Here is a 24,330-nt window from a genome sequence, read left to right on the forward strand (position 1 = left end):
TACCAGTTATTCTTCTCTGGTTTGGACCACTGAGAAGAATCTAAAGGGTTATCATGGATTATTCAAGAGCCCGGGAGGTTTGGGTAGAAAAGACATTTGATTGACTGCATGAGGCAGTGAAATGTGACTGGAAGGAAATCTGCCTTTTAATCATAGGAATCTTTTTGGATGATACTCTCTGCAGTGCATAGTACATGGCCATGGTCGTTTCGCTTGTGTGCATGACAGACTATGTGATTTAAAAGTGATGAAGATCTGGAACCCAAGTCTCAGTTAGTTGGTGCTGCTTTCCTAAGATAACGTGCGGTAGTAGCCTGGAGTAGAACATTGTTTTAGGACTTCTGTCGTCAAGCCAGCTCACCCCAGCCTAGAGACAGCCTGTTGAGAGGTGCATGTTACAACGCTAACATTTATTGAGTCCTGTGCTGGTGAACACTGTATGTATTCTATTGAACTTAAACTCTGCTCTAATTTTATGCAGTAAGTACTTTGCTCAGTCTCCTGAGTGTTAGGCCAACCCTATTTTTAGTGTGTCTAGAACCAAACTAAAACACAATGGAAATACATTCTCTGATTTATTGTTCTTGATAGATAAGGGCAGCATGCCAGAATAGCCAGATAAGAGCGTAGCCAGGCATGTCTGAAGTTGCATCCCTTTTGCTTTTTAATAGAATAGAAAGTCAATAGTCCAGTGTGCTGGGAAATTACAACACCGAGTTCTTGGTAGCATGTCTTTAGTGCCTTTGTCCATTTGGATTCTTGATTTTGCAAACTCAAATGTTGACTTAGAAGTCCCTAAGGAGGGTTCTATATGATGCAGACCTGAAGGTAAGGGGATTAATTGAGGAAAACAAAGCTGGCCTCAAGGTATCTGGGTCTAATTTGTAAAGGTTGTTGGGCATCCCTGAGGACAGAGGAGAGAAAACTGGCTTTTGTGTTGTTCTCAGAGGTTTATAACCCAAAAAGTCTAAAATTCTCTTCAGGTATAGCATCACCACAGACCTGCAGGCTGTGTCCATGGACAGACAGGCTGTTTATTATGTGGGAGAGGACTTGAATATTCAAGAGAAGATTCTGTGGAGGCGTATACCTTAAGGTCACACCAAAGCCACGGTGGCTTTAAATCCTTCAGGATCCATTTAGTAGGAACTGTAGGCTGTTGTCTCTCCAACTCCCTCTCCCCGTTCCCTCCAATAGGCAGTGGTCCCAGAGTTTCCTATATCTCCAGCCATTGTGGCATCTTTTGAGAGTCTTCATAGGTGGAAAATGACTTAGTAATGCTCAAAGAGAGTATTTATCCCTCTACCTACTAGGTAGAATGAATAAAAGTAGTTAAAAAATTCAAACTGAGAATTATAGATTTCAAAAAGAAATCAATGGAATGGATTTTCTTGGCTGGTCTGCACAATGATCCTGAAGAAGATACTTTGAGAGTGAGGACTTTAGAAATTTTTGAACAATGATTAATTATCCATTCTCACAGTGCTTTTATTCAGGATTAGCTTACATGTCGGTTTGACGCAGTTGTCAATATTACAAGTTAAACTAAATCATGCTCCTTCCTTACCATCCTCCTTTTCATACTCTCACAGCTTGTGTGCATTCAGATTGGCAAGGGAGGGGAGAGGGTGGGCTGACACACACAGCCAGGACAGCCCTCTGCTGGACACAAAGGGGAACACATTGAATACTCAGGTAGATTCCCCAAGGAAGCCCGAGTGCGGCTGCTTCCTGTTTTGTGGGTTCTGCTTAAGAAGCCCTAAGTTGATTGGGGACTGATGGCTATTTCAAGCCCTCCCTACCCATCATTCTGGAAACTTCTGTTTGTTGTACAGGACCCAAGCAAAATATGACCCACAAAATCAACTTGGATTTTTGTGGATCAAACAACATTCTTCGAGAAAGGATGACTTCTGTTCCTCTCCCATGTATTTCCCAGCACTCCTTTGACTTCCCGTCTTTGTCTTTTTCACTCGTAGGGGAAGCTGCACGATCCTCAACTTATGGGCATTATACCGAGGATCGCACATGACATTTTTGATCACATCTATTCCATGGATGAGAACCTGGAGTTTCACATAAAGGTATGTGCTTTTAACTAAGAACAAGACAGGACTCTAGGTCCTACGTCACATTTCTCAGTCCTCCTCCTTTCAGATAAGATATAAAAGATGTTCTCTTTTCACTCAAGTGTCACTCTGTGGGAAGCAGGCCCTACCCATACTGTTAAGGATTCAGGTCAGTACCACGCTTTTGGAATGGTCTGCTTGCAATAGCAACATACAGAAAGCATAAGCCCCCTTCAGGATTAATAGCAACATACAGAAAGCATAAGCCCCCTTCAGGATTGAATCGTCTTACTCATTGCCAGGATTCTCCCCACTTCCTATTAGTTTCTAAGGATAGGCCAGGGGCGTGTCTGTGTACAGGTTGGGACACCATTCCCCAATATGAAGTCCATGGAAGCAATTGTGTTACCAGTAGAGGAGCCGCCAGAGGAAGGCATCATATGGCCAGAGGAACTCAGAAAATACTTTGCTGACCAGTGCTAAACTTGCTACATGCTGTCTTGAATAATATGACTCTTAAATGGAATGTTTACACCCCACTCCCCTGGAGAGTGACTTGCTGAGAAGTGTTGGAAGGGAATTCTCTTACCCTTCTTCCTCTTCCTCGTTATTATTTTATTTTAACACTGATCTCGCTTAAGTTAAATGAAAGGGAGACTTCTACTCTATTATTTTAGTCATTAAATCATAAAGACTAAAATTTGAATTTCTTTGTAAAATCCAGGAGGGCTACTTGTTCAAGCAGAGAGACGTGTCATAAGGTGGAGACTGTGGCTCCTGTGGGGAAGGCTGTGGAGATCAGGGAATTTCAACCCTGGCTTTTCTGTTCTTTTTAAAGTTAAAAAAAATGAGATGTAGTTCATATGGCATAAAAACAATTCTTTAAAAACATAATTTTATGGAGTTTACTATAGTACCCAAATTGTATAGTCATCGTCCTTATCTAAATGTTGAATATTTCCTCCACTCCTGAAACAAACCGTTTTCTATCCCTGCTTGTCAACACTTAGCTTGCCTCTTTCTCTGATTGCGGACTACCTCTGTTTGTCTGGGAGGGTCTTGGCAGCCCCTTGTTGAATGTTTCTAATTCTGCGTTCTACTGGGAAGACAATGTCTGGCCAACCTAGAGCAGCCCCTGCTCTGCTTCTGTGTTCCCAGATCCACACTGTCTGGTTCTTCATCTTTGTGACTGGAGGTGTTGAAGGGCAGGGAGGGGAGACACTGTTCTAAGAAGGCTTATCTTACAGATGAGTGGATCAGTGGTCCCTAAAGCTTGACCATCGGTACAGTGGGTTAGTCGTGAGGAAGCGGAGGCTCAGACACAGACCCTAGCACCAAACTGATACTTAGCAACCTTTTCATTGTTAGGCTTTTTCTGGGCTGGTAAGGTGGCTCAGTGAGTAAACGTATTTGCTGCCAAGCCTAATCTCTGAGTACCACATGCGGAAGAGGAGAATTGACTCCTACAAGTCATTCTCCACAGGCCCTTCCCACCCCCACAGAAAAGAAACAAATGCAGCAATCAAACATTTTCAACCTCTCCACTTATTTTGTTTTTCCACAACAGACTGCTCCTAAATTTACATCGCAAAAGGCCATTGCTGGCTGTATGCCCAATTATGAATTACATCCAGCACGTCACGTGTCCCTGTGCTGTGGAAGCTTGCTTCTTTCCCCTAGCAGGCTTCCTGATGTCTGAGGCCACGGAGCTTGTTGCTTTGATGGGCTCAAGATTTAGAGGCTTAGTGCTTCTTTAAGGCTGTTTACACTGACACACTTTAAACTACTGCAGAGGTCTTAAGTGATAATCCTGAGTAAGATGTTAAACCAATTACCACCCCGAACCAGTGCCTTGTGTCAGAATCTTATTACGATTAAGAACAGTGCTGGCTTGAAATGGTGGGGGAGGGGGAGAATATTTCCTCCGCCTCTAGTGGTTAAGTCTTACCGTGCAGATTCCCATTGCATTTCTCAGTTGAGTTTGCTTTCCTATTAGCTGTGTAGACTCCGCATTCTGAACTTAACCTGCTAACAGGCCAAAAGAGGCCCTATTTGGACAGTGTGGAAAATCTGCTTCTTAGTGTGTCCCACGAAGGTTTTGAATATTATTCCTCACCATGCTCTTGTTCACCACCATTCAGTGCCTATGGTGTTCCTTCTGCCTGGTCTCACAAAGCATTCAGAATAACAACAATGAATTTTGACACCTCACAAAAGCAGAGATTAATAAATCAGAATTCCATTTTAACTTGTATTAAATGTGAGCAGGAATTTAATTGCCAGTCTTAGCAGTACATGGTTCACGACTACCTTTTAGATATAATTAATTCTCTCTGTAATTTGTGGAAATGAAATTACATGTTTAGGGTGTATGATCAAAACGTGTTGTATGAATGTATGAAACATATTAAGTTAAAAAAAACCTCAGAGGTAGTGAGAAATCTTAATGGCAGTCAGCCGTGAACTGGATTAGGTTGACACCAGAATAGGGCTGACTGCAGAGAAGGCCTGGTTAGAAGTGACTATAATTGGACATGAGGACTGGACAATGGGGAATATGACAACTTGAAAGATTAGAGAGAACAGTTAGGGGTTGGCTTAGCTCAGTGGTAGAGAACCAGTCTTGCATGTGTAAGGCCCTGGGTTCAAGCCCCAAGGAAAACCTCTAGACAACCAGAATGAACTAACGCAAACAAAGAGAGGGAGCAGGGAGACTTCTGACTGCCAGGTAGGAGTTTACAGAAGAGATGGAATGAGGAGTTGGGCACATGAACAGGCAGGTGCTATTAGAGGTACAGGTATCCAGGAACAGATTCCACAACGCCCAGCTGCTGCTTGTAAATTTCAAAGCAAGGATCTCAAAGCTGCCGGGAACTAAGAAGTGGGTGGTTCCAGATGGTGGCACACAGAAGACAATGAGCCAGGGCTAAGCTGGGAAAGACATTAGTGTGATGGCTGAGGACTCTCCACATTCCAAAAATCAGTGGTAGGGGTTGTCCTGTCCTGATTTACCTGAGTAGGCAGAACCCGGCTTTCCAACAGTCATAATCATGGCTGACATATCCTAAGAAGTCTGTAAGATAATTTTATCATTCTGTATGCATCGTAGATAGCTTATGCTAAACAGGGTGCCTATGATATCACTGGACAGTATGATCTTATGGGACTGCTACCACATTATGTGGTCTCTAATGTTATTATGTAGCCCACGTTTATATTTTTGTTCTGTTCATTCTCATACTCATATTTCAAAGATGCTTATGAGTTTGTGGGAAAGTTTATCTGGGAGGAAAGAGTCAGATACAGTGTGCAAAATCCTGGAGAGAATTTTTCACATCTTAGAGACTAATGGCTTCATTTGCCAATGAGGAAATTGAGGCTATCTGTACATCAAATTCCTCAGAACTCATTCTTAGTTCAAGCATTTCATTACTTCTGCTATTGGATGAGTCACCTGGGAATTTAGCAGCCGATTTCTGGGATCTAGTGTCTGAGACTGTGCTCCGGTATCATTGTGGTAGTCTTCAGGGCTTTGTGGTTCTTTAGCACGTGTTGGTATAAGTGGGGCTGGGCTGAGGCTTGAGAATCATTATTTAGAAGGCTTCCTTTTCCTAACAAAGTCTGATCATCTTTTGTTTGTCTTTTGTTTTTTTGAAAGAGTGTTACTCTGTAGTCCTGGCTGGTCTTAGATTCATGACAATCCTCTTGCTCGGCTCTCTGATCTGGGATTAGAGGCATGAGCACCACACCAGGCCAGTCGTCTTCATTAAACCACATTTGTTCCAGTCCATCAAAGACTCCAGCCCTGGCTACCTCCAATAATACTCTCCCAGGTGTCTTCCTGAGCCCCTGTAACCCCAAGCCTCCATAGCTTCCCCTTGCTTCCTTCATGTTAATGTGTAAGCTGTGTTCCCATGGATCTGATGAAGCTGTGGCATCATGCAGTCAGGCTTGGTCTATATGAACCCCACTGGTTTAGGATGCTTTCTCTTTTGGCTGTTACCACACATGGGCATTTACCTGGTGGGTCCTCTTCTAAGAGTCCGTCTAGCACCCAGAGGAGCCGAAAGCGTGGAGCTCCTGAGTGGCCCATGCTTGACTGACGCATAGTCACACTGACCAAGCTGGAGGGTCACATGAGAGTCACAGCTCTGTGCTCAGGACCTGGTGTCCCCTTTCTCAGCCACAGCAAAAGCTTTTATGAGGTCAGTAGTGACGTTTTTTGAATGTGCTGTGGTATTTCTATTCCAATTTCAATTTCTCTTTAACTAGGTTTCCTATTTTGAGATCTACTTGGACAAAATAAGGGACTTGCTTGACGGTAAGTTGCACCTGAGTGTGGCTGTGTGTGGCTCTGTAACTGAAGCCCAGGGGCATTGAGATGAGTTAGGGCACTTCTGCCTGGGCAGCTGATGCAAATGTAGAGAGATGTTTGCCTTCGGGCTGTGTGCTCTTCCCAGTCACAGCTTAAACTTGCAAATTATGGAAGGGTCAGACTTGCCCATCTTCTTTAAGCATTGCTATTCTTCTTGCATTACAGGGTTTTAACTTCCCTTTTCTTCTTTGCATGCCATCATTTTTGTCATTACAGTGTCCAAGACCAACTTAGCTGTTCACGAAGATAAAAACAGAGTCCCCTATGTAAAGGTATGAGGGTGGTTGGGGGTGATGCCACTAACTTCTCCCTAGTCACTGCCCACATAATTGTCACTTGAGAGCTTATAAAGAGTATCTAAAAGGCATTGCTAACCCTGAGCCTTCTCTATAATATTGATCTGCTGCTGCTGCTGCAAAAAAAAAAATCAGTGTTTAGTTTCTTCAGCTGTAGCTTTCCTGCATGTAAATGATTTTATTACACACACACACACACATACACACACACACACACACACACAGTGTTCCATGTATAAGCTATGAGCTACCATACCAGCCTTCTTTAGGAAAGCTATCATTTAATATTGCTACTTAGTATTGTTTATTTTAAAGAGATTTGGGGATTGAAAGCAATGGCTTATTCTTCGTACCTCGCAGAAGTCTATTGTAGCATCATGCGTACTCTGTTGATGACCGAAATGGTTTAAATACTGATGGGAGGTGAGGAAGTACATTCTTATTTCTTCTCCTCTTAGGGATTTCCTCCTTGTATTGTCTGCCTCCTGAAATTACTGCCACAGGGTATGAACATGATCTTAAAAAGCATTTCCTCCAGCTTTACACCTAGTTTTCCCAGGGCTAGCTCATACTTCTCTTTAATGCAGAATCCAAGCCCCAGGCAAGGCGGAAGCACAGTGGGCCAGCATCACACCCTTTCTGTTTACCTGTACCGTTAGGAAAAAAAAAAGAAGCGGCTCTAAAATGCCGTTGTTTCTCAGTTGTTGGAGTGGCCAACCTTGCTTGCTTTTGACTCTTGCAGGGGTGCACCGAGAGGTTCGTGTCCAGCCCCGAGGAGGTCATGGATGTGATAGACGAGGGCAAAGCAAACCGACATGTGGCTGTGACAAGTAAGTGCTGTGGTGATGTCTGTGCTGTCACATGGGATCCTAATACCTGCCCTCCGTGCCGGATGGCGGGGTGACGGGGCACGTGTGATTGTGCATGGGAAGGCAGCAGAGAGCGGTGAGCAGACAGACCCTGGCCCGTGTGCAGTGTGAGTGTATGCAGGAGTCCGAAGTCTTGAAGTGTCGGGTGAGATGACCTTGGGGTCTGATAGCAGGTTATAAAAGAAAATCTGAGCTAGTAAGTTCATGTCAAACACAAGGAAAAAACCACTTCCTCTGCAGAAGGAGAGTGTATGCAGAGAGGAGTCAGAGCTGGCAGCTTCCAAGAGATCCCTCCAGCATACACTTACTGTGGACACACACCCAGAAGCTAGGGTGCCAGGCAGTGGCTGCACCTGAGTCACCTGTCTGTATTACGTGTGTATTGGAGCGGCAGAGGCTCTTTAAAGAGACTAGGGCTGTCCTTTCCAGAGGGATGTGAACAAAGCAGAATCAGTTCACACAGAGCCGAAGGAACCAAGAATTTCTAGTTTGGAGGAGAAAGAGGATGTGTTGTAGGCAGTGCAGTGTCCTCCTGGGTTCTGATGCTGAGGCAAGGGAGGCAGGCACTCCCTGACAGTTGCCCCAGGTGAGCCTGCCACCAAAGAAGGGAGCTGGGCCACTGTACAGAAGAGATTCAAGCACTGGCAGAGGACTGATCTAGACTTTTCCAGCAGCTGGTCTCAGGCTCCCCCATGGATGGGCTCCAGGTCTGTGACCCAGCCTCTTCTCTGCCCCAGAACAGAAACTCTCTTAGCCTCTTCTCTGCCCCATAGCTTATCAGATGATGCTCATGGATGTGGCGGTTTTCAGAGCTGACTCAGACTTGCCTCCAGTTTAGGAAAACATTGATTCTGACCTGCCTGAAACTTGCATGTACATGCCACAACTTTCTCACTGTGCTTCTTAAGCTGTCAGTCATGAATTATACACGGTGTCCCAGAGTCGGCGACCAGCTTCACAGCTGGGGGTCTACAGTGTCTCTAGTGTTGTTATCATTCTGTCAAGGACTTCCCCACATCATTTATTTGTGAGTGTGCGTGCGCTCATGCGTGCCTGTGTGTGGAAGTTAGAAGACAACTTGAGGGAGTGGGTTCTCCCCAACATGGGGGCCCTGGAAATGAACTCAGACGTCGGGCTTGACAGCAAAGCATCTTTTCCCATTGAGCCGTCTCACCAGCTTTGTGTCTATTTTAGCGTGGTAAGTATAGCTAACTGTGCTCCGTTGTTGAGTGTATTTGCATTGTGGGCAACATCCCACCCTCAGTCTCCACCCTCTCATCTTCCCGAGCTGAGACTTGAACTCAGGTTCTCACCCCTTTGCAGCAGGAGCTTTGCTAACTGTACACGGCTCCTGTTTTAATTTTCTAGATCAGCTTGACTATTCACGATGTTTTGAGATTCTGTATGAATTAAAAAATTTTTTAGGATAGAGTCTTCTATTTCTGTAGAAAGTATCATTGAGATTTTGCTACAGTTGTATTGCATAGATTATTTTGGCTAATATTTAGATCTGTTTTTTGTGTGTTTGCATGTTTAGTGTGTGTAAGCAGGATAACATGTGGGTAGGTCCATGTGCATGGTGTGTGTGTGTGTATGCCTGAAGTTAATGTTGGATATCTCTTTCGCTTATCCTAACATTTTATTTTTCTTGAGGCAACCTCTCTCACTGACACAGAACTTACCAGTTGAGGACTCTTTGTGTTTAACGTGAGTTATGGAGGTGTGTCTTAATCTTCCTGTAAGTAAGTTTATGATAGTTCCAGTAACCCCAGGAACTCTGTCAGACACTACAGTGTGATAAAGTTGGAGAGTTTCCACAGGACAGTCAAGGAAGCTGTGAGATTCTCTGTGGGTGAGGCTAGAGTAGAATATGGGACCCAGGGCTTCTGGAATGTCACCTTAAACTGCTTAACAAGAATGCTAGGTTAATTCCTTTGTTCCTTGAAAACATTGTAAATCTATCATCTCTAGAATGAGTGGGTTTTTTTTCCTCTTTTATTCTTTTTGAAAGAAGAAACAGTGGCCTGGAATACATTCTAAAGTTAGCTGTACTGCCTGCAGAGAGCTGTCACAGTGTGACGTGACTGGTTGTCCTTTAAAGACCAGAGGTTTGCTACCTTGGCTCTCTGTAGAGCAGTAAACCATGTTTCATTTCAGACATGAATGAACACAGCTCGAGGAGTCACAGTATCTTCCTGATTAACATTAAGCAAGAGAATGTGGAGACTGAAAAAAAACTCAGCGGGAAGCTGTATTTGGTTGACTTGGCTGGGAGTGAAAAGGTAACCGGTTCATAGTTACATTGTCTATAATTTCCCCGTTATGTGCTCAAGTGTGCAGTGGTATAATTGTTGTGCTTTTGCTCCCTGATTTTAAAGAGGTTTAAAAATGTTGAGGTACAGTACTGTCGAGTTTCTTGGTTTTCTCATTTTCGTTCCTGGTCTGAAAGTTCCCTGTGTGTCATGTTCCTTTATGTTTAGTAGGGCCTATGGCATTAAGCAGGGTTAGTATGGCTTAGCCTGGCAAGGCAGCCGCACAAGGTAGCTACACAGCCTCCTCTTAGGATGGGGGAGCCATCTGTTGTATGGACTCCAGTGCACTAGGAAAGGCCCTGCCACTGGGCCATGGTGGCCCTGCTTCTGCAGCTTTGCCTTGCTGAGGAAAGGTCTGGAACCTTGGCCCTCCTAGTGTTCCAGTTCTACTGCTAGTGGGTCTGAAGTGACCGTCTCATATGAGTGACATTATTTCCTGTGGGTTAAGAAACTTTCTTTGGTTTTGTTGTGACCCTCTTTACACACTGTACTCCATTCTATGCCCCCAGGAACTGGCTAAGACCACATCCAGAATCTCCACCTTCCGGCCCCCCAGCCCTCTCCACAGCACCAGGGATGCTCCCATGTCCACACTCAGCAGGACACAACCCCTTTAGACAGCATCATAGAGCAGTGCACACGCACAATGCCTCTTCCTGCATTCACCAGTGACATCAGCTGGATGTCCTCATTAGTCTCCCTAGCTGTACAGGTGATTCCCACTTATTGCCACCTACGGCCTTACATTGCTAAGTTCCTGAAACCTAACTATGGCTACGGACATCCACGTAAGTCATGGCTGCTCGAATAGCCCTCTTACTTGCCTTTGTCCCAGGGAAAACCATCGGATATTCCTGGCTGCCATCTTAAATGTTTCATGTGTGAGCTGGCCACATTCTCAATCACTCATCAGGATGAAGGGGCAATCATTCATTCAGCTCTAGCCTGACCACTAACTGGACTGCCAAGCCCAGTACAGGCCCATGCAGAGAGCCATGTGGAAATGAGTTATTTAGGACTGAAATACCCCCTGAAAACTGCCTCTTGCTGGCAGTCGGCACTTCTTGCTAATGGTACTTACGACATATTTCAAGTGTCCCTCCTGTGGTTCGTTTGTTCCTGTCTGTTTTCCTTTCCCCTAAATGAATCCTTGTGAATGAGCTCTATTGAGAACAGAGCTCTGGCTTCAGCTCCCATCACCCCAAAGGGCCATCCTTCCCTTAGGCTGGTAGAGTGACATCTCTGGAACTCATTGTCCTTGCCTGCCAATGGAAGGTGATGGACAGCTCCTTCTCTGAATATCTCATGGAGTTAAGATGCCCGAGTTAGAGACCATCTAAAAACTCCTACATCTCTCCATGATGTTTCCGTCTGCAAGCAAGCTGCCACGCCCCCAGTTCCAGGACAGAAGTCTGTCCTATTTTCAGAACACCCCCCAGAAACATTCCCCTTTGTAGTTGAGGGGGCTTGCCTTCATATGTATTTGAAGTCCATCTTTGTTCAATTTAAAGTTATTTCTCCTCTTTCCTTTTTTAAGAGAGCAGCTGTTCACCCTGTAGCTTTTGCTTAGGCAGCCAGGACAAACCTTACCAAGTCCCCTCTCCTTAAAACAAAAACTGGCAGCGTTTGTAAACCTCCATACCTAGAGTAAATGTTGTAAATGTGAAATTATCTGTACCAATGCAGTAGAGGAGGCACTGTGTGTGGAGGACTGCAGAAGAAAACCAAATTGACAGTGTAACACACATATCCGTGTCTTTGCATGTAACACACATATCCGTGTCTTTGCATGTAACACACATATCCGTGTCTTTGCATGTAACACACATATCCGTGTCTTTGCATGTAACACACATATCCGTGTCTTTGCATGTAACACACATATCCGTGTCTTTGCATGTAACACACATATCCGTGTCTTTGCATGTAACACACATATCCGTGTCTTTACATGTAACACACATATCCGTGTCTTTGCATGTAACACACATATCCGTGTCTTTGCATGTAACACACATATCTGTGTCTTTGCATGTAACACACATATCCGTGTCTTTGCATGTAACACACATATCCGTGTCTTTGCATGTAACACACATATCCGTGTCTTTGCATGTAACACACATATCCGTGTCTTTGCATGTAACACACATATCGTGTCTTTGCATGTAACACACATATCGTGTCTTTGCATGTAACACACATATCCATGTCTTTACATGTCTCCCTATGTGTTTTGCATTTTAGATACCCTCCTTCCCTTTCTTAGTTCCCCACTCCCTCCCTCCTTGCTCGGGAAATAAGTAGAGAAGGAATAGTTTGAACACCTATTTCTTTAGTCGTTTGCCTAAAATTGGGGCTCGGAAGTGTTTTCCTCACTGTGCCCCAATGGACCCCCATCCGGCCAGGAGGCTGTGGTTCAGTCCCCCAAGACTCAGCTCTGTGTGGCGACAGCACTTCAGGAGACTGGTTTTCCTCGATGGCTGTCCCCGGGGAGTATCTATAGTTTTCCCACTTGGGGTATTGCAGCCATCCCACTAAAACCCAATTGAGAGGAAAATGACAACAGGGGAGACCAAACTGTCAGCTCCGGGCTCCAGGGACAGCTGGATCGTTGCTGTTCTCCTCAGTTCACTCCGTGCCTCCCGGGAGGGTCTGCCTGCTGCCGCCCCTCCGCCAGTCTGCAATTTCTGCTTCCTCCTGCCCCTGCCCTCACTGCCTTTTCTGTCCTCGGGTAGGTCAGCAAAACTGGTGCCGAGGGAGCTGTTCTTGATGAAGCTAAAAATATCAACAAGTCTTTGTCTGCTCTTGGAAATGTGATCTCTGCCTTGGCAGAAGGGACAGTAAGTAATCCTGCCGCCATCTATTAAATAGTATTATGGGAAACTGCCTTTGGGGCTTGTGTGTTCTCTTTGCCACAGACATTTATTTGCTTTCCTCTTTGGAAGAGAGCAGAGGGATTCCTGGCTGGGGCGCTTGTTGCTGGGAGATCTACTCCGCTAGAAATTGTGAATGGTGATGCTGACTTCCAATGATATGGGTCACAGAATGGACATTGTTTGGCAAGATCCAAAGACCTGGCTGCAAATTCTTATTCCACATGCTTCCAAGTTTGGCTTGCTTGCTTTCTGTAGTTTTTCTTTGAATGAGCTGTCAAAACCGATACCCCTTCTTTTCTTAAATAGAAAACACATGTGCCGTACCGGGACAGCAAGATGACTCGGATTCTCCAGGACTCTCTGGGTGGGAACTGTAGAACCACAATTGTCATTTGCTGTTCTCCTTCCGTCTTCAATGAAGCTGAGACCAAGTCCACGCTGATGTTTGGACAGAGGTGCGTGTGTGGGGTCTAGGAACCCATGCTCTGAGATAGGTCATTCGTCTTAGGTGTGAATGGCTTCAGACAATGGTCAGAGGGGTAAATAATTATTACATTGCATCTAGCGAATGACCTGTAAACTTGAGGCATTGTTTACTGAGGCCACTGGGATTATGTTTTCAGTAGTGGTCAGGAATGTGCCTGCTGGAAGAATGATGCTGAACAAAACAAAACAAAACAAAACAAAGCACCTAACTTGTTGGTACAATAGCTTTTGTTCTTTATGGACTGGAAACAGCCTTTAGCTGCATACAGTTTCGCGTACGTAAATCTGGAGATTTAGCTCTGGAATCTGGGATCTGTTGCAAGGTGTTCATGAGAGCAATCAGGAACTCAGATAAAGGCAGAGTAGAGGCGTGGATAACAGAGGAAAGGATCAGATGCGTTAACTCCAAGGGTGGGAGGCATGGGGTGTTTTTGGAGGAGAAGGGTAGACCACTTCTCACTGTTTGAAAGGCTCGGGTGAACTGCGGATTGTAGCAGGTGGGCGGGCATGAAGGGCTTGGTAATGAAATCAATCTTTCCCTGTGTGGACGGGCTCTCAGCCTTCCTTGCCTTTCTTAACACACTCCTCCTCACCCACGTTGCCCTGCTGCCCACAGCCAACCTCTTTCAGTCTTGTTTGCTTAGTTTGCCAGCCCGTATCTTTTCACCTGTGTTTTTTTTGGAGGGCTGGTTACCTAAGCCTGTGATGCTGAGGTTTTTGATGATGTATCTTTGGTGCACACGGGGCTGAGCTGGGACAGATGTTGTGAGATGAGGATCCTCCTACCATTGTTACATTGAACGTTGCCAGCTGACGAGCTGTGTCTGTGGCCCTTATTGCCTTGGGTGTCAGTGGGGTTCCCAGTGCTCCCCCGCTTTAGTCCTGGGAGTATGTGTTGTATGGTTATGCCCAAGAAGTAGTTTCAGATGGGGCAGATGGGGTGGGCATTCTCTATGGGAAATTGTTACAATGTGTTGGAACTGCGTCACATCCTAGTCACAGCCTCAATAGACCATAGGATTATTCAGCTGTCTAAATAATTGTGTTGAAATGTTGTAGAACTAATCTATCTTTTGAACAAGATTTGGGTCCTTTGCTTCCTCCTACGTGACTTCCTTGATTAGGCTAAAGCTTGAGGCAGTGGCATTATAGTATGGTGACACATTTGTTTCCTGGCCATTTGAGCCATTCTCTCTTTGACTTCTCTGAGCTTCACATCTCTTTGCCATAGAGATGGAGTGGTTTCTTCCAGAGACTTCTGGAAGGATGATCGAGCTGTTTGCATTTCCCCCTTGCCCAAGGGCTGGTGCAGAGGGGACTACCACTGATTTCAAGCTCACCTTCTTCTACCATAAACTCTGCAGTAGTATTGAGGGTTGGAAAGGTCATAGTAGTAGATAAGACTAGTCTACAAATAAGTAACAACATTGTAATATAAGGGACAGGTTTGAATGAAATAGGATTTCACTTATGGAACTAATTGGTAAAGAAATACTATAGGTAATTTAGGGTTCTGGGAAATAAAATGTAACTTCAAATATGTTTCCAGATGAAATAGTTGGTCTGCTTCTTTTATCAGGAGAGCAGAGAGTACATTTGCTATTGGCATGTTTTCCAGTATGGGAAGTATACAGTAGGTGATTAATAAGTACATGCTTATCGAACAAGGAAGCAAGGCAGCCTCAAGTTCATGGTGCGGGATCCATGCTGAGCTATGGCATCACTGTTCCTAGAAATCAACCTGGGTTTGAATCTAGTTTGCCTTCTTTCTAGTTAATAGTCAGAAATATGTGATAGTTCGTTCCTTATTTCTCTACCCACATATTAATTGGCCCTTTAAGGATAGTGGATTTTTCTATAAACCTTCTATCTGCTTTATTAACTATACCCATTGAACCAAATTACACAGCAGAAATGGGTCTGAACATCAGGTTAGACATGGAAATCTAATCGGCTGAACTCAAAAAGGCTGTCGGGTGTGTCCCAAGTGCCAGATAGCCAGCGTTCATTTTGTTCTTGTTGCAGAGCCTGAGTAGCGTAAATTCTATGATTTGCTCAAGGACTTAAGGGAAGAAAATGTTTTTCCTGGGCTGAATAAACAACACCATGTGCTTTGAAATTGTAGAAGGGCAGCAGGGTCTACAGGTGCCTAAGGGCAACCCTGCTGAGAGCCCAGCCAGCCTTCCTTACGATCCTAGGTTTAGTACTGGATTCAGACAAAAATATCCAGGCTGTCTAGGTCTTATTTGATCAAGCTTGTCCCTTCAGCACTCTGCCAGCACAGAGGTGGACAAGTCTTTGTATCAGAGAGCGGCAGGTAGTCCACACATCTGACAATCTAAACGCCAAATTAAGGCATTTTCGTGGATATTTTTCTTTTGTTTCTAGACTCCGGAATTTTATTCTTTACTTTTTAATTACTCTTACATAGTACTTTCCTAGCGCTTTTCACAAAAGATATTTGTAACTTTCGGAAGTGTGAACTCAAGTCACCCCATTACCTTGGAGGTCTGTTTAATGTGTCTTGATTTGGTTGGGGGGAGGGGTGAAGGAAAGAGGGCCCTGAGGATCACACCAGTCAGTGCAAGAAGGCCTGAGTCAGCGTGCCTTGGGCCAGCGCGAACCCTTTAGCCTATTTGTGTGTTGCATGTGAAAGGGGACTGATAACGTGAGAAGGGTAATAGTCTTTGTGTTCCTGGTGAGCACTGCTCGCAAAAGGACACCATGCCATCGTTTTAATTAAGCCACCTGCCATAGTGACAGCTGGATTCAGCAGAGACTGAATGGTGTACATGTAAAATTCATGTCACAAGTATGTGTGAGCAAATACCTGTGGAGACCAAGCGAGCAGGGTAGTTAAGGCACACACTTTGGTGCACTTGACGTAAAACCACGAATTAATTCACCTCTGATGGTGGACCTGTTACTGGGACTGGGAGGAAGGGATGCTGTGTGGTCTAAGTTTAACGAGAGGCCAGCTCATCACTGGTTGTCAGGATTTTAATTCCTCCTCACTGACTAGTCCCTTCTCTCAGAATAGGGAGCCCTTTCCAGGCCTGAAAAGTTCTAGCATCCTCAGCTCTTTAACATGGCCACAGTGCTTAGAAGAGATGCTGTAGATAGCCAGGGCCCTCAGGGCCCTCTTTCCTTCGCCCCTCCCCCCAACCAAATCATTGCAAGGGAGTGTAAGCAGAAGAGATCAGTGAGGAAATAGGCAAGGGTGGGGCTTGCCAGGGTGTAGAGTGAGCCCAGCCTCTGACTGGCAGTCTTCTCTGAAACATGAGGGCTCTTTTCAAGTGCACACAATGGGATGCCTTCAGTGTCAGGTGTTCGTGCCCAGCCTCAGCTGTTGAAGCTGACGTGTGTAGTCCTCTCAGAACCTGAACGTGTATTTCTTGGTGTGTAAACTGGACACTCAGGCATGGAGGGCCTGCGGGGCGCTGGGAAGGTGATGGATGATGGGCTGTCTTCTTAGCATTCCACGGAGACTTTTTAAAGAGAATCTTTCCTAATACAATCATCTCAGTGTTTGTATCCAAGTGAATGTGTGCTGTGGCCTCTGATTACTGTTGGCTGCACTTGGAACTGTCTTCCCTGAGGCGATAGCCTTAAGGACCTTTAAAATAAAACTTGGCCTCATTCCTCCCTGAGGAGAAGAGATCTGATACCCAGGCAAACCCAGATGACATGTTACGGAAGTGGTATTTGAATCTCTGCAGCCAGAGGACACGAGGAAAGCTGTGAACAGATTCCATTGATGTCCACGCAGTGGGTTTTGTTGTGTCAAGTGGATCTTCTAGGGAAGAAGCAAGATTAAACATGGATTCTTCCCGCAAGGAGCCGTTGGTCAGGATTTTGCTCAGTGTTGGCTGGGGTTCCAGCTGTAAATAGGCAAATGTGTCAGCACACACTAGGGTCAATCACAGGCTGTCACAGTTTGAGTAGTGGATAGCTAGAATACAGCTCTCGAAGGTCACTGGCTTGTTCCCCTGTACCATAGAGACAGTGTCCCCACCCTATCTGGCTGGACTTTGCTGCCCTTACCACGCTGTTTGCAGAACAACAAACTGTCACGTGAGACTATATCACCCTAGTGATGTCTAATCCATCTTAGTTGTATAAACAGACTCTGTGTTGTTGGCACAGTGCTTCCTGATGCATTTCTGAATAAACCCCCCTTTTAAGCAATGTATGACTATTAGGCTTCAGACAAAATTGTAAAACTGGCCTTCAGGTTCTTCCTTGGTGTCTGCCGTCTTACTGATTTCGTGTGTGGTTGTGAACTAACTGAAGTTCTTTTGGAAGCTAAGCTGAGCAATAAAGGCATGTATCTGGTTCTATGCCAGACTGAACAAGGCCACAAGAGGAGAGGTGGGGGGGTTGGCAAGAGAGAACAAGAAGGGAGAGAGAAGAGGAGAGAGGACAAGTGGGCCAAGGAGTTGCTAAAGACCAAGACTGTGGGCTGAGATGGCAGGCTTATCCAGGAAAGAAGCTGGGGGAGGGACGGGAAGGCCTTGAGATGGAAACATTAAGTAGGGGTGGGTTGAGAAGCGCTGGGAGGAAGCCACAGGTACTGAGTGAGCCTTGTCAAGGGTTTCTTGGGGACTTGACATAAAGTGTACAAGGCAAAACCATTTTGCATTGGCCAGCTACTGAGCATGGGGCCTGCCCTGGAGTGTGGTTGATATACCCAGTGACACTCCATTGGAGAAACTGACTTCCTCTTCTTAGCGGGCATCAATAGCCTCTTGGTTAGGGGTGGGGCTTTGTACATACCTCCTCTTTCCTCTGTGTTGAGACTTTATTGGGTCTCAACCCATGCAGGTCTTGTGTGTGCTGTCATAGCTCTGTGAGTTCATATGTGTATCAACCCAGTTGTATCCGGAAGACTCTCTTTATTGGGTGCTTTGTTTTTGTTTTGTTTTTAGCATATGTATATATATTGAGTTTATTTTGATTTTTCTTTTGAAATTATAATTATATCATTTTCCCTTTCTCTTTCCTCCCTTCAAACCTGCCAATGTAACTTCCTTGTTCGCTTTCAAATTCATGTCTTCTTTTGAAATTGTTTTGTATGTATATAGGTATCTATTTCTAAACATAACCTACTCAGTCTGTGTAACATTACTCTTCTATTTTTTCAGGGCTGACCATTTGGTGTTGGTTAAACAACTGTGATCTCCTTGGAGAAGACTGATTCTCCCAGTCTCAGTATTATTTAGTTGCCTGTAGTTCTCTGTGTAGAGTTTAGGCCTCCTGGCCTTGAGAGACAAAGAACATGAAGTTGAATGGGTAGGAAGGCGTGGGAAGGATCTAAGAGGAGCTGGGGGAGAGAGAATGACCAAAATGTATTGCATGAAAAAAATTTCTAAGACCAATAAATAAAAAACAAACAATACAGGATAAAGCTCATAGAGCCCAGGGCTGGCTGGAGATATGACTCAGGTTAAAGCACTTCCCACTCTTGCAGAGGACCCAGGTTTGGTTCCCAGTACTTACACAGTGACTCACAGCCATCTGTCACTCCAGTCCCAGGGGATCCAATGCCTTCTTCTGCTCTCCTTGGACACCAGGCGGGCATGATGCACATCCAGGCAAACGTTCATACCCATAAAAAATGTTTCTTTTGTTTTTTAAGATAGGCTCTCTCTGTGTAGCACTGACTTCCCTGGAACTCATTAAGTAGACTAGACTGGTCTCAAACTCACAGAGATCTGCCTGCTTCTGACTCTGAGAGCTGGGATTAAAGATGTGTGTTATCACACTTGACTGAAAATAAATCTTATTTTTTTCAAGATACTCTTTATTTTTTTAACTTTTATTGATTCTTTGTGGATTACACATCATGCATTTGTATACACTTATCTCCCTGTCCCCTCACATTCTCCCTCTGCCCTTGTAACCTCCTCGCAATAAAAACTAAATTTAAAAGAAAAAAAACAAAGCCAAACAGAGAGACAGACAGAGAGGGAGAGAGACAGAGAGAGATGAGACAGAGAGAGAGAGACAGAGAGAGAGACGGAGAGACAGAGAGGGAGAGGAGAGGGGAGAGGAGAGAGAGAGGAGAGAATCTTGTCGTGGAAATTGTAATGTGGTCCGTTGCATCACAGTTTACCCTTCAGTCCATTCTCCACTGCTTGCAAGTGTTCAGTGCTGTGAGTCATTGATCTGACTGGAAGCCTTGGGCTTCTGCTACTCCACCAATAATGGGCTCTCACTGGGGCTCCTCTTGGATATCCTGTTGTCCTGTGTCATGGAGATCCTGCTGTTTTGTAAGTTTGTCCCCAACAGTTCATAGATTCGGTGGATGTTGGGGTGGGCCAACTCATAGCCCTAGTTCTGGGCCTGGGTTGGTCAGACCAGCAGCTTTTCCTCATCATCAGTACCCGGATGAGCTCTCCAGCACTGCCTGGACTACCTCACCCAATACAGCCTACAGCAAGGAGCAGGGTCAGTTTCCTGCTTTCAGGTCTCCAGGTCCACACTCAAACCACTAGGGCCAGCTCTACTATTTGGTCAGGCAAGGTGCAGAACTGAGCTCTCTCTCACAATTGCTGTAGGGGCATACTGGGGAATAGGGTAAGGGTAGGGGTTGGGTTATCAGCTCTCCTGCTTCATGCCCTTAACCCACTTAGTTGTGTAAACACACTCTGTGACCCCACTATGTAGCCTACACTGATGGCACATAGCTGGACAGCCCCAGGAGGAAAGGAAGTCAGCATAGCAAAAGGTGGGGACCGATGATCATTCTGCTTGCTCATCTACAGATTTGCTAGAGTTCATGGGAAAAGGACGGAGATTACCAGTATCCCACACTGCTTTACTTCAGGTCCCTTAGGGGAAGGAACACTGAGAACCTTCTACTCGACCCTTCGGAGCTGTTTCCGGCAGTCCTAGGCAGGAGAATATTTGTTCTATTAAGAAAAACCCTCTGGGCACAGAATTCAATTTCTCTTTTAGTAGCTCTGGTTTGCTCCACAGTCTGGAAATGCTTGTATCTGATGTGTTTTCTTTCCTTTTGAAATATATGTGGATTAATTCTTTGAGAATTTCATACATTGTATTTTTTTTTTTTTTTTTTTTTTTTGGTTTTTACGAGACAGGGTTTCTCTGTATTGTTTTGGAGGCTGTCGGTCCAGCCTGGCCTCGAACTCACATAGATCCGCCTGCCTCTGCCTCCCGATTGCTGGGATTAAAGGCGTGCGCCACCACCGCCCGGCCTCATACATTGTATTTTGATCACATTCATTCTCCCAACTTCCCCTCATTCGTCTCAGATCTACCCCTCACCTCCAACTCCCAACTTCAGATCCTGCTTTTTTTTTTTTAATCCACAGGGTCCAATTAGTACTACTTACACATATCCATATATATGTATGTGTAAATGTACCCATATGCATTCATGGGTGGGGTATAGTAGACATATCAGGACCACATCCTTAAAGAAACTGACTTTCACTCCCCAGAAGCCATCATCTGTCAGAAGCTCCTCAGTTCATGATGGCTCATGAGGGCATCTTTTTCCATGTTAGAATGTGAATCTTGTACAGGTCTTGTGCAGACAACCATAGCGGCCATGAGCTCATGGCTTCTGCTGTGTTGTCATGTCTGGAAGACAGTTTCACTCATGCCCTCCCCAACCCCTTGCTCTTGGAATATTGCTGCCACCTCTTTTATAATGGTCCCTGAACCTTGAGCATGAGGGAGATGTACATATCCCGTTAGTGGCTGAGCACTTCATAGACACACTTTGCACTTTGGCCTGTTAGGAGTGTCTGGGTCACTCTCCACTGAACCTTTGTGTTTCTTTAAGTGTTTCCAGTGAGGACAGAGGGCTGCACTACTTAATGTATAGGCACAGAGATAGAGGTCCAGAGATCAGTCTGATACCTTGTCTATTTAGCAAAATGATAATAGTATTTTACCCCTGGGACCTGTGTACTCCCCAACCATGGGCTCTTGGCCAGATTCATAGTGCCAAGTATGCGTTTTCTCCTGTGGAATAGACTTCAAATCCAGTCAGAAATCAGTTGGTTAGCCCCGTAACATTGATGCCTCCTTTGTACCAGTTGGCATATTTCACAGTACTGTAATTACTGTAATATTCACAGTTGGGAAGGCAACTGATGATTTCCCCCACACTCCAGCAGCCTACATAGTACCTTCCTTTCATTCAAAATGTAGCCAGCAGAAAGAAAGCTTCTTGGTCCTTCTTGACAAAAGTGTGTGGTGTCTTCAGCAATAGGGTCTTATCACCAAGTTCTGGCGGGCAACCAAGATCAGTGGGAGTAGCTGTACTGGTTTGGAAGTCCTGACCTATGTCACTCAAGGGGAGGCAGCCCATATCTGACATCAGATGGCCTCCGAGAAGAGTAATATCTCTTGTTCATGGTGACTCCAGTTAAACTCTTTTATATGCATATATGCATATACTTAGGAAACTTTTAAAACAGGAAGTTTCCATATAGCTTTTCGAAACATCCTTAGAATTAGTTATACTTCCTCCCAGCGCCCTCTACATTTCCTTCCCGTTCAAACACAGGTGATATAAAAGGGGAAGGAGGAATAATGGGGAGGCCCGTTTAGATGGAGGGATGCTACCTTTCTGTATAAGGTTATTTCCTTAACTCATTTTATTGCATATAGCATGCCTATAGTAAAAAAGCATAGAGTCAATGTATACAATTTGTAAACATGTGCAAGTGCACACAAACACGTAACCGCCTCCCACTGTGTTAGAAGCCTCCCTCTTATACTAGCTTAGCCCGTGCTATGTTTGCAAGAGTAAGCACCACCCTGACTTCAGTCAGCATGGATTGGAACAGCAGGCCTTTGAACTCACATGTGTAAGACACACAGTACTGTTTCCATCCAGCTGCTTTGCCATTGTATCTGGGAAGTTCATTCACAGTGTTGGGAGTGGCAGTTTTGTGTATAGTTATATGGTAGCTGGTTGAATGTATTCATTGTACTGTTGGTGGGTGTTTGGACTGCTTTCAGATGGGGGCCATTATCAATAACATTGCAGGTATCTGTTGCCTCTTAACATACCTGTTATGTAAGAATAGATATGGGTCATAGGGTGTGGCAGATAGTTTTAGCAGATGTTACAAATCACTTTTCTAAAATTACAGTAACAGTTCATACTCATAGTAGATCATCAGAGGTGAAGTCACTGCCGGTTCTCATGAGTTAGCTTTTCTGTTGGGCATGGAAAGGTATCTTGTTGCCATTTTAATTGCACTGCATTTCCCCAGTAGTTAATGATGCCAACTGTTCTCTTTGCAGTGTTTATCGGCATGTCTTTCAGGAACTGCCTGTTCAAGTCTTTTCCTATTTTCCCCTTCCTGATTTATAGGAGTTACCCCAGATAATTCTGTTGTCTGTGTGTATTTCAGTATCTTCTCCTATTTTATGACCTTGCCCTTTAACTCTTTTAACGGTTTTTAAATAGGGAAGTTTTTAATCTGATAGTCGATTTTTTTTTTTTTTGCTTTTATGTTACAGTCATGAAGTCTTTATCTAACACAGGGTCTTGAGGACATTCTCTGTATTTCCTTGTAGACATTTTACTGTTTTACCCTATGATCCATCTAGAATAGAATTCTTAGATGGAACTGGAGTTTTATTGTCATATATCAAAATGGCCATGTCATGCTCTGTGGGGTGAGCACATCCCGTTAGATCAGATGGCAGCGGTGTGGAGCTGTTGGAACATTTGTCCGCTGTTTCTAGCCCAAGTTTCTGACTCTGTAATCATTTTAAGGACTATGGTTTTGTAAGTACTAATATACATTCCTTAAATACACACACACACACACACACACATGCCCCCCATGCACGCACACATGTGTACACACGTGTACACAAGCGCACACTTGTACACAGAAACGCACATATGTGCACGCGCACACACACTCTCTCTCTTTCTCTCTAGGAAATGGGAGATATTTTAAGTCTATGTAGCCATTTTGCTGATTTTTTCCATATCCTGGCCTCAGAGGATGCAAAGTTTTGCTTGAGTCTCATTTGGAGCCTAGAGAACTCTAGAGATCCAGCATGAGCTGTGGTTTCCCACTGTTGCTTGAGCTCCAGGTCAGAGTCGGGTTGCATTGTTTTCTATCTCGTCCTCTGACTCTGCCCTGTTGTCTCTGCCCAGCTCTGCTCTCTTCCCTCACTGCAGTGGCCCTCTTACCTCTGACTTCTAGTCAGGCCAGAAAGGAGAAAACATGGGTAGGTGATCAGAAAGAGCAGAGGGAATGAGTGCCAGGCGTTTATTTCCCTGCAGACTCATTTTGGGCTGGATGGCCCCAGACCACAGGCCATTACAGGTCCCACAAGCAAGTTGTCTCTTCTAGCTCTCTTTTTGAGGCTTCTTCCATGTCTGCTGATGTAGGCACTACATTGCCCCTTGTTCCTCAGCACCTTTCCGTACCTTTGTTAAACTCTGCAAAGTGTGTAAGTTGAATGGATCAGAGTTCCTCCCTGCCAGGACTCTGCTCACTACACAAGTAGAAGAAAAAGAATGTTCTGGGCAGCTCAGGAACCAAGATCAGTTATCCTGCAGAAACCTTGGCAGCTCTGCTGGAGAATGTGCCTCTGACTAACCCTGCCTGGAGGCAGTACAGGGACTCCATCTTTTTCTCTCTCGTACCATTTGGGGCCATCTGTGGACTATTGATGACTTAAGTAGACTTGGTAGTCTAAAGCAAGCATTTTAGGTATGAATTGTTGTTGCACCTTCTGACTTAAGTTCATAACGGAATGGACACTGCTCTGCCTGTGCTTGCATCCCAGACACAGCCTCACACCGCCCGAGGATGTCAGAAGGGCGGGTGAGAATGCCAGACTGCAACAAGCTTTAAAGTAGGAATGAAATTACTGCTATTGAAGAATTAGAGCTGAGACAGTTCCGGAGAGAGCAGCCTCAAGCTACAGCAAATGTGAATTACCCTAAATCTTTAGTGAGTCCAACACTGAAGTAGTTTAATTCCTCTTTCGACAGTTGGATTATTTAGTTGTCTGCTTTAGGAATTAATTTTGG

General features: G+C 44.8%; 1 protein-coding gene across 1 annotated transcript in view; it reads left to right on the forward strand.

The window, feature by feature from the left end:
* The window catches only part of Kif5c (kinesin family member 5C), a 150,826-nt gene that overhangs the window by 59,453 nt on the left and 67,043 nt on the right, over positions 1-24,330 (forward strand). Inside the window, exons 4-10 of the mRNA XM_040745317.1 lie at positions 1,980-2,084; positions 6,342-6,390; positions 6,661-6,716; positions 7,483-7,570; positions 9,767-9,891; positions 12,660-12,764; positions 13,107-13,255. Of these exons, the coding sequence (XP_040601251.1) occupies positions 1,980-2,084; positions 6,342-6,390; positions 6,661-6,716; positions 7,483-7,570; positions 9,767-9,891; positions 12,660-12,764; positions 13,107-13,255 (677 nt within the window). The remainder of the gene's footprint in view (positions 1-1,979; positions 2,085-6,341; positions 6,391-6,660; positions 6,717-7,482; positions 7,571-9,766; positions 9,892-12,659; positions 12,765-13,106; positions 13,256-24,330) is intronic.

This window comes from Mesocricetus auratus, unplaced genomic scaffold, assembly GCF_017639785.1.
Source record: "Mesocricetus auratus isolate SY011 unplaced genomic scaffold, BCM_Maur_2.0 Super-Scaffold_100004, whole genome shotgun sequence".
Taxonomy (NCBI): Eukaryota; Metazoa; Chordata; class Mammalia; order Rodentia; family Cricetidae; genus Mesocricetus; species Mesocricetus auratus.